The 10,901-nt window shown below is 30.7% G+C and overlaps 1 protein-coding gene across 2 annotated transcripts in view; it reads right to left on the bottom strand.

Annotated features, from left to right (window-relative positions):
• Positions 1-81: 81 nt before the first annotated feature.
• The window catches only part of LOC128162835 (uncharacterized), a 28,061-nt gene continuing 17,241 nt past the window's right edge, over positions 82-10,901 (bottom strand). Inside the window, exons 17-22 of one of the 2 annotated variants that reach the window (XM_052826237.1) lie at positions 10,588-10,656; positions 6,834-6,908; positions 6,654-6,728; positions 5,732-5,800; positions 5,214-5,421; positions 3,031-4,872 (exon numbers count right to left, since the gene is read on the bottom strand). In XM_052826237.1, the coding sequence (XP_052682197.1) occupies positions 4,785-4,872; positions 5,214-5,421; positions 5,732-5,800; positions 6,654-6,728; positions 6,834-6,908; positions 10,588-10,656 (584 nt within the window). In that variant the 3' untranslated portion in view covers positions 3,031-4,784. Of the gene's footprint in view, positions 227-582; positions 791-1,343; positions 1,639-1,888; positions 2,024-2,382; positions 2,513-3,030; positions 4,873-5,213; positions 5,422-5,731; positions 5,801-6,653; positions 6,729-6,833; positions 6,909-10,587; positions 10,657-10,901 lie in introns of those variants that run through there. The other variant, XM_052826236.1, reaches the window with a different exon arrangement.

Here is a 10,901-nt window from a genome sequence, read left to right as displayed (position 1 = left end):
AAATATCAAGCATGAATACATACATGTATATACACTAAACGAACATAACGTTAACCATGAAAACGTGTACAAATCTGTCCGTGCAGTTATTATCTCAACATTTTTTTTACATGAAGTGATCAATTAAACATTCAAATTTTCGGGAAAGGGAAGATCTTCATTGAATGCTGTATCGAAGGCGTCCACCAAATCCCCTCTATTAATCCTTGCCAAGCCATGCAAAATTCTGTGAAAAGGCAGTTTTGACACAGCAGTGTTAAGACTTAAGATTAAGTATATTCATGAACAAAAAGCAGACCTAGTTTATACAATAAATATTAAAACAGATATACTTTTTCATTTTCACAAGAAACATCTAAACGTTTGGTGATTTGAAACTTTATATATTTACAACAATTTAAAGATAATGTAATTTTATATTTAAAAAAAATAGATGCACGGATTATATAAATATACTTGTAACTTCTGTTTTACTTCTTTTCGTAATAGACAGTGTTTATAAATAGATTCAGAAAATAAATGCTGTACATAGACTACTGGTATTAATAATATTGTTATCATTACTTTTATAATAATACTTACTTCTTGATTCTATCTAGGCTGTGTCTGGTTCCTCTCCAAATACGAAGCAACCTATTTGCAAGTTCCTTTGATGGAAATTGTGCTTTAAAAAGATCTTCTTTAATTGATAACGGGAAACCCATTTGAAGTGCAAACATTCCCGCTTCATCCAAACTGAAGCAGTTACAGAGTAATTGAAGACTGGGCGCATCCAACACGGGATATGATACTGTAATTGAAAAAATAAAGATATTATTCTTATTGCATTGTATAATTTGACCATTTGAACGTCATTAACAAAACATTAAAAGACTAACTGTTCGAGAAAAGAATTTTATCGAGTACATGTACCAGTTATTATTCTCATGTACAATTAAGTGTAGCAATGCACCTATGAAATTAAGTATAATCGTGCTGTTCCCGTAACAAGTGTGTTGTAATAGAGACAAGAAAACTTAACCAACACGTTGATGAAACTGGTGGATTTACATCTGGTTAAACTTCGGGTTGTTTTCAAAATTGCCATTTATAAAATGATGAAATTTGACAAAACAATATAATATATGTATAAAATTCTAAAGATATAAGAAGTAAGCGAACACAAAACATGCATTTGTCCTTCGTATTAGTTTTTTAAATGTTTTAGTTTCCCGAAGGTATGTTTTCCTTTGACTTGTAAGTTAAAAACGTTTAAAGAAAGAAATTCACATGCAAACCTTGCATTACTACATGACTGTGCTTTCAGCTATCAAGAAGAAGAAGAAGAAGAAATGTCTACACACCATTTGGAAATATACAATTTGCGCTCATCTTTTGAAAGCCCTCATATTCAATATGTTCTCCCTGTTCAGTAATTGTCTTCTGACGCTTACAAAAGCCATCCATTCGTTCATTTACAACGACGTTTTGTTCATACGAAACGGTTTCTCCTTTCAATATATCAACATTTACTTGTGGTTCTTCTACTTTGTTCTGAATTATAACTCGAGCCACAATGCTATTGTTCTGGCGGTTGTGATGGTACTCTATTGTTTTTTGTGTCTCAACATCTTTTTCAATATCCCCTCCTAGTAATATCTAAAATATACGAAATATAATTGCAAACCACCTCGCGATAGAATTGTATGCACCATATATTTGCGTTTCAGTGTAGTGCTCTTTTTAATAACGAATGTATTCAAACATATAAGATGACTTATACACGTAGGTACCTCAATGCCACTTAATTTATTTAGTCACTAATTCTGATCCAAATTTTAAAAATGAAAGTTTTGTCAGAAAGAAATGTATTTGACCTGTTTGTATTGATCATATATTACTCATTTACTTTAAAAGTTTGTTTCTTCTTTATAATACATTCTTTTGACAATTCGAGCGCTTCATATCCTTCTTTTGTCCAATGTTTCTTTCTGTCTTTAGATTGTTTCTTTCGGATAATCTCAATTACGACATCAAAATGACTCTTGGTATAACAAAAAAGTAAAACAATTTACAAATATAGTTGTATGAAAATATATAAGGCAGTAAGTTTAGTTCTAAACACAGAGTATGTCTATCGGTACACGTACATTATAATGTTGACTGATAAAACAAAAAATCAATTACATAAGCATAAGCGTTTCATCGTTTATTGTTTTCTTACAATTACTCAAATGAAAATAAAATAAATGTGGCTAGATTATATAAAAGGCTATAAAAGGTTCTTCTGCAAAAGTGTCTTTTCAACAATTTTTACTGACACATGATCAAAATATATTCAGTTTTACACAACTGCATCCTTAAGGAATAAATAAAATCAAATGACAAGTGTCTTTAACTTACATCAAAATCCCACTTTGTCATAACAAGAAAATGAACACGTTTCGTTTCCTTGAGTGAATTATTGATGCTTTCTACCACTTTCTGAAGCTGAGCAGGTTGATCTGCAAACTTTTTCTTCGTTACTGCATAACTGTAGGAAAAACCAATGTCGTGAAAATAGTGAATTTTCAAATATGCAAATACCGGTATGTTTTTAAAATAAAACAAACAACTATAAATTTTAGCTTTAAAACGAAACCAAGCCGGTCATGAGTATCTTATTGACAATCTGACCTATAGATTAATGATTGTTTATTTTTGAGGTCGAAAGAAGTTTTTTTTTCATTATTTTTTATTTAAATTTGTTTTCAATGTGTCACGTTATGAAATTCCTCAGAGTCTGCATGATTACAACTTTGATAACGTTTTGATTTGTTCAGGATTAAAAGAAAAAATAATTAACTTCGAAATTTTATTATTTATTATGATTAAAAAAGCTGATGATTGAGTAGTATGTTATTATTTTGATGCTATTAAATAGCGATATAATGACAGCGAAATAAAAGATATTATTTTTTCTTATTGAAGCAAACAGCAACATATTGCTAAAATATCATTTGCAGGAAAATATTTGAAGAAGCATTAAAAGTGAGGCTTAAGATATATAACTTCAGGTTTATGTTTTATTGGAAACCATACTTTTTTCAGCATATCAAACACAACAATGGCAGACATAAAAGAATAATTCTCAAGGAGGATGTGTAACCAAAACATCAAATAAAAACAATAACGGCAAAATCATTTCTTTTTTCTTATATGTAACATAAAAATGAACGTACAACATTATGCATGAATTTTGCTTTTCAATATATGACAGTAAAATATTCTATTCAACAATTACTCATATTCGAATCGAACAAAATATGATGTTGAGCACTTTTTTTGACCAGTATTTCCTTAGAAAACCCTGATGGAATTTTTTTACCCATGGTTTTATCACTTTTCAGCCCATCTAAAAAAAACTATATAAAGAATAAATTTGCAATAAACAAGTTGATGTTTTGAAATAAAAAAAGAACTGAACAACACGAAAATGTTAATTCTTTTTTCAACAAGTTTTCTAAAATGTATATACAGTGGGGCCTCAGATATCCGGACGCCAGATAACCGGACGCTTCAGTTTACGGACGATATTATTTGGGACAGATTTTTTATACGTTATTTTGTCTCATTTATCCGGAATTTCGTGTTCCGGATCCGGACGGTCTGTTTTTACCACAAAGCACTGATTTACTACTAATCTTGCTTCATTTAACCGGACGGTAAAATTTAATGATACCCTACTCAAAACAAAAGATTACCCCTGTCAATTAAGTTTTACACCTTTTTTACATGCTAGACCCTCATGAGTAGCTTGTATAAAAACACTGACTTCCCAAATCACTTTCAAAAATTGGAAAATTGCGAACAACAGTGTATCACACACATATCACACTTGGACACAAAGAATTTAGCTAGATTCGGTTATCATTATTGTCCGGTTAATATTTCTTGACAAAATGATAAAATAAACCAGAGTTCTTTATCTCTTAAAAACGTTCATATCAACAGACAACTCTAGCATGTGTTGCTATATGGTATGAAAGGCAAAAAACCTAGTATCAACACTATCATTATCATTCATGACAACAATAGACACATTTCAGATATCCGGACGCTTCATCTATCCGGACGATTGAACTTGGGAACGAAGGCGTCCAGATAACTGAGGCTCCACTGTACATGTTTAAAAAAATATTATTTGAAATAAATTATTTCAAATTTTGTTGTCCGTTGAAGTAGAAAAATGGATTTAAATTAGGAGAAAATCACACCTATGGATGGATTTGAAATATATTATATGAATGATTTGTATCATTTTCATAAGCAATTAAATACAGTGAAATAATAACAAAACATTGTTTTTATTTTTTCAAATATTGTGAGGAAAAGACCATTGTGACTTTAACATCTAAGGTGAAATATCAACTATACTTTACATCTACATCGTGAAAATTCGATTTACGGTAGATACATATATCTCCTAGTGCAGATCTGATGAAATAAAATCATGTTAATCAAAGTTAATCATTTAAGATATTGTTTTCGGTAAATATTTGGGGGGTTTGAAAGTTAACTGGCATCACTACTTTAACATTTTTGGAGTTTTTCCTTATACATAAAATAACTTAAATTTTACAAGCTTGTGCACCATGCTATACAAAATATGCGACTTATGCATACTACTAATAACAATAATAAAATAATTATGAAATAATAATATTAATAATACATTAACTCGTACAGTGAACTGTCAATAAATTCCAATTGTATTGCAATGTGATAAATCGAGTCTAATTCCTAGAAAGATGTGATAGTGTATTTTAAGTGAACGGTAAGTCATTTTCAAATGCTGCTCCAACTGCAAGAGCAAGATCATCCCTGCTAATCCGACGAAGTGCTTCTTGAATTCTAGAAGAAAACGAAGTACAATATTTTAAAATGATATATGACAATTTACGAACACATCTAAGTCTGGGCATGTAAGTTTTTATATTAATCTCGCATTTTCCAATGCATGTACAGGGCAGAAAACACTTGATCATGTGTGTGTTAAAAAGAAATCATTAATTAATATATTTAATGTATTAAATAATAAAAACCATAATTAATAAGAACCTTAGCCGAAATATTTCATTATAGATAATATAACAGAATAATGATCTATGGAGGAAAAACAATTAATAAAAATAATAAGATCTTATAAATAAATCTTTGAAATTAAGTATAAGTTATATCTTAATCAAACATACCTTCTTACTCGACGAGAACTATGTTTCGATCCACTCCAAATCCCAAGTAGTCTAAAGGCCAATTCCTTTGCAGGGTTAGCCGCGTAAAACAGATCTTCCTTTATGGATAATGGCAGCCCTAGTTGAAGTCCAAAAAGTCCTGCTTCTTCCATGGACAAACATTTACAAAGAGAGGTGATACTAGATGGATTTAAAACCGAGTAGGAAACTGTAATGTTACAGAGACAGAAAACTACATATAAATTCATATTGTGCTGAAATAAAACACATTTAACATATAATACACTAATGTTTGTTTAGAGTGCAATTTTTAAATTCAAATGTTCATTAAAGTACAAAATGTGAAGGGGAAAAACCACTCAATTTAGTAAACTTACTTTTCTTGATCATAAATCTGGTTTAATGTTAACATTTATTGAAAATATTGTTATTCTAATCACGTTTTGATTACATGCAAATCAAGATTGAAAAAAAATATAGAACAGTTTTTATAAATATTTATAAAAATGTATACGAACGCTCCGTATTTTCGTTGAGTCCCATTGCTACTAGCTTCTGCACTTCATGTTCTCTTTCTTTTATATCCTCTGTAGAATATTCAGCATTTTACGCCAAAAAATATCAAGCCAAATCATAGTACTTTTTATTGGTAAACAAAAGTAAAAAGGTGTTTTTTTTGCACATATTAAAAGCGTTGAGTTGTTTGCAAATGTTTAGTTTCTATTAAAAACCAAGATCTTTAATCAACTTGGCTTGTATTTTGTTTTTTGTGTTTTACTTAATTTTCGAATTTTATATGCTCAAAGATATATTTCTATACTGAATTTAAGCAAATAGTATGGAGTTTGAGAAGTCAACCGTTTAAAGGAACTGTATAATCATTAATTATGGTATGAACTCAATGTCTACCCAAGTTATAGGAGTATAACCTGGGTTTGGGTAGTTTACGCTTTATAATCCGCGAAGCGGATAATAAAAAAGCATTAATTTCTCCAACCTAGGTTATACTCGTATAACTTGGGTAGACATTGAGCTCATACCTTATGATTTTATTTTCTGTAATTAATTGTACAAATTGAGTGCGTTTTGCTTTAAAAAATGATATTAATCTATTCAAAATTCAAACGTAACGTCAAGCATATTAGTACATTTTGGACGTTCGTGTATTGTGACGTGCAAACCAGGTTATACAAGTTAAGTTATTTTTTCCATCTAATCAAACACCGCGTTACAACTAGAGCTAAATTATTCTTTATACACAAACTGACAAGACATTTACACTGTTTATTCATAACTTGCAAAATACATGCACTATACAGTAATTTGCAGTAATATCTATCGCCCAGCTGTTGGATGTGTTTTTACACATCTTAACAGGCATCCTCACCTTTATGTTTTTAACATATAAATATAACTCATCTATGTATATGAATACATTACCTTCTGTGGGTTCATCGCTCTCGGGAGTTGGTGTTCTCAATGCTGGCTCGTCTTCTTTCTCTGCTTCAGTGTGTTCTAAAATCAAATAGATAAGCAAAACGTTATGCAATGCACAGTATACAAAATTTGTAATAAATCAGTAAATTTGATATAACAATTTATATTATAATATTCGCTTACCTTCCGTATCGTCAATTATTTCAGGAGTTGATATTCGAGACATAATGTCCTCTTCCTCTTTCACTTCAACAGAATCTGACGAAAATCACCAAGTTTATATTTTTTAAAAAGTACAATGTTGGACATAAAATTTGAAATAATTATTCATGATATTGTCAATTACAACTGCGATTTTTTTCTTTATCTATTAATATATGAGATATAGAATTATTCGGTTTTACCGTGCATTGTCTATTAAACTCAGTATAAAAAATACAAAGAAATCTCTACTTTATGTTAAACAACATCATGTTAGCTCAATTTATTCTGCAGTTCTATAATGTTTCTACATTAAGGTCATTTTGCGTGCACTGTTGTGCATGAACGAAATAAGGTACCGTCTATTGCAATTGGAGAAGGTGTTTCAAAGCGTGCTTATCATTATGATCTGATTCAGTTCAAAGGTATCGAGATTTTAATGTTTATTTATCATATACTTTCTTGACATCCTTCTGAGCTAATGCCATTTAGATTTTTTTTCTTGCACACATTGCAGTGTGATGAAATTTTTGTCGTAAATAAAGATTTGTAGTTTTTATTTAGAAAATGAGGAAGCTTTGGACTTTAAAGGTGTTTCTGTGCCTTTATAAGACTGTTTTGATATATCAAAACATAATTGTTGACAGACGATTTTTAATCGTTACAATTCGTGTGTATTGATCTCCTTTTTGCTCTTTATACTTGGTGATTGAGATAATACTAGTTTTATGAAGCGTGTGTTTTTTTTAACAATAATGATAAGTGCTTTTATTCACAGTGTTTGCTTTGGCATAGTATCTGTCTTTTACATCAGTTGCAATATTTATTGGTTCATGAAATAAAATGTATCCTATTATTTGTAATCAGTGTTTAAACTGTCCGCTTTTCTCCGACGTATTTGAATATCAACCGATTTCAATGAAATCTGATAGAGCTAAATAGATTGACTACGTGTATATTACAAGGTCTACCTAACATAAAAATTATGTTAGATCTTATAGGCATGATTGAGTTATGTGATGATCAAAGTTAGATTTCCCGGTATTCTAGGCTCTGAAAGGTTTTTAAACGGGTATTTGGTTGAATCTGGGTATAAAACTTGATGATTTCTTATCTTATTTTTTTGGTTCGATATTGCTTTACATTTTATTAAAATTTTGTATTATATACGCAATACATATATTTCATTAGATTTTTAATGTAGTATTGATCATTGTACATTTTTGGAACTTTTTTATGATTGCTTATTATACAAATGCTGTAGTTGTCTCCCCTTCGCTATTTTTGTTAAATCTGGTATCTCTGACTTAATCACACATTCACAAAACATCGGTCTTAGAACTGTATGGCTTGGCCATTTTTGGTTATGTTGATCTTTTTGAAAAGAAAAGCTCTGCATTAAGAATATAGGATAATATTCAATTTAATTTTGTCTTTTAAAATTTTTGCATGCTTAATTGATATAATGGCTAAGACTATTCATGCCTAAAACCTAGAGGCAGATCTGAATATTTCATTGCTGGCCACCCGACCTTGTCTGTCGTTCCTCTGTCTCACTGTCTGTTTATCCGTCTTATAACTTTTGACATTTTCTTCTACAGAACCACTGGGCCAATTTCAAATAATTTTTCCACAAAGTATTGGTGGGTGATGAGGTGTAAGTGCGTTAAAAACGTTTAACACTCCTTATAAGGATAGATAAAGAATAATCAAATGAATGTGTCGTTATTTTCCAAAAATCTTCTTCTCAAAAACCAATTACTCAGAGGAGCTAAAACTTGTATAGAAGCATCTTCAGGTGGTGTAGATTCAAGTTTGTTCAAACCATAAGCCCCGGGTGTAGGGTTCGACAACAATTGTGGGTCAAATAATTTCAAATTCATCTAGGTAGAAAAATCTTTCAAAATCTTCTCAAAAACGAATTGGCCAGAAAAGCAGTCAGTTCTGTGGAAGCATCCTTAAGTAGAAGAGATTCAAGTTTGTTTACATTATAATCCTAAAGGGTAAGGTAGGGCCGTAATGGGAGGCGATCAAATGTGTTCAAAGTAGGGATGTCAATTTTATTCGGTTGGCTTAGTCGATTGACCGGAGGCTGTAGTAGCGCGATAGTCGAGTACTCGATGATTTAAGCGTATTTGAAACTGTGAGTCTTTTTTTAATCAAATAATGTTACTGCCACATTGATCTCATCTTAAATTAAAAAATATTTACAAACTTATGATAACATATACTAAATGTATTTGGTTTAAAATAAATTTGATAGTAATTTATCTATATTTCCGTTAAAAAATGCCTGGCTTTTCCTTTTTTCTCATGACTCTTACATAAAATTGAGGTCCGTATCATCTTCGGCAAATCAAAAAAGACCCTGTTCCACGGTACTAAGTCATTGTCCGTGCCTAATCAACAATCAAAGTTTAATGATTATAAAAACAAACGCCTAAAGATTATTATTGACATGATTAAAGTTTTGATTATACAAACATCTCATCCAATGTATAACTTGGAGGAAACACAGATTGTTCTCAAATAACGGTTTGTGTCTGTCTAAGTAAATCAAAAGAGATTAATTATTATCCGCTTCAAAAATACACCAGGGGCATCGATGGAAGAGAGCGTAACTTGCGGATCAAACATGTCAATAAAAGAAAAACTGTTATCAACATTCGTAGAACAAAAACTGCCGCGTTAAGAAAAAAAGAATATTTTTCAATTTTATTCACTTTATTACGAGTAATCGACTAAGAAAATTTTAGTCGATGATCGCTGTGACCGAGCGATAGTTGAATTCTCGAGTACTCGTTGACATCCCTAGTTCAGAGGTATATGTAGTCTTCTTTTAAAATTTTCTACCTTAAAACCAATTAGCCAGAAAAGCGGTAACTTCTGTTGAAGCATTTTGTGATTCAAGTTTGTAAAATCATGATCCTTCGGGTTAGAGGTAACCCACAATGAGGCGAGAGGTTGGGGGGAGGGGGTGGGTATTGTTCATATGATTCTCAAAACACTCAAATTTCATAATGATTCTCAATTGTTTAGTGTAGCCTCTGGACAACACACAATGGGTGCACAGTTTTATATTCATGTTACAGTTGTTAAAGATCTCTCTGAAAATTGCAATGCTCAAAATGTGAAATAATTATGAAATCATTAAGTTACTAAAAGGGGCTTAATGTTTAAAAGAAAAATGTATAGAGAAAACTGTGAAAATATTTTCATACAATAGTAAGTGAATGGCTCCTTAAACTGATTTATTTTGGCTGATGTTTCTTAGGTTAACGATGTGATCCATGGTCCTTTCATGTTTGTGCAAATGTTTTTAATTTGTTATGTTGTGGTATACTTACATGAAATATCAATATAATATATTTATCAACATTTTGCATGTCAACGTCAAAAAATGCGGAGGAATATACAGTAATAGCTTGTTTGCATCGATACTACATTGATTAATTTGCAATGCATCTTCCAATAATTCGTAGTCACGTTTTCGAATTTAATCATAAGATCAAAATAATTAATTTTTGGTTAGATTTGGCACTCTAGAGTTATACTTTCAATCTTTTAAAATTTTATTTTCAGAATTTAGGTTTATTAGAAATCTTATGTGGGATGTGAATAATTTTTTATGGAAGTAGAATTTTATTTTAGTTTTTGGGTCAATGTGAGCAATTTGGAATACAAGAAAGTCAAACAACGGTGATATTATGAATTTCCGAGTACCACATTTACTTACCAGCTGTAGAAGACACACGCTCTGTGTATGAAGCAAGGTTATCCATATTTCTATCATGGTTTGTTTCTTCTAATTTGAAGGTAGAGGTTATTTGAAACGTGAAATCGATTTACATTATTTGCGAATTTAATAACAAGGTGTTTTTAATTTTTCTTTTCTATTTCAATGACATTTTGATAATAAATTCTTGTACACTTCATTGGAAACATTTCGTGGAAGCAAAAATTGGATTGAATAATGCACGCAATAGTCTCAAGCGGTAATAGAAAAGATTTGAACTAATCTGTTTGTAGGAAAATCGATCATATCTACGG

Source organism: Crassostrea angulata, chromosome 9 (genome assembly GCF_025612915.1).
Source record: "Crassostrea angulata isolate pt1a10 chromosome 9, ASM2561291v2, whole genome shotgun sequence".
Classification (NCBI taxonomy): Eukaryota; Metazoa; Mollusca; class Bivalvia; order Ostreida; family Ostreidae; genus Magallana; species Magallana angulata.
The sequence above is the reverse complement of the archived record's forward strand: the minus strand, read 5'-3'. Positions and strand labels throughout refer to the sequence as shown.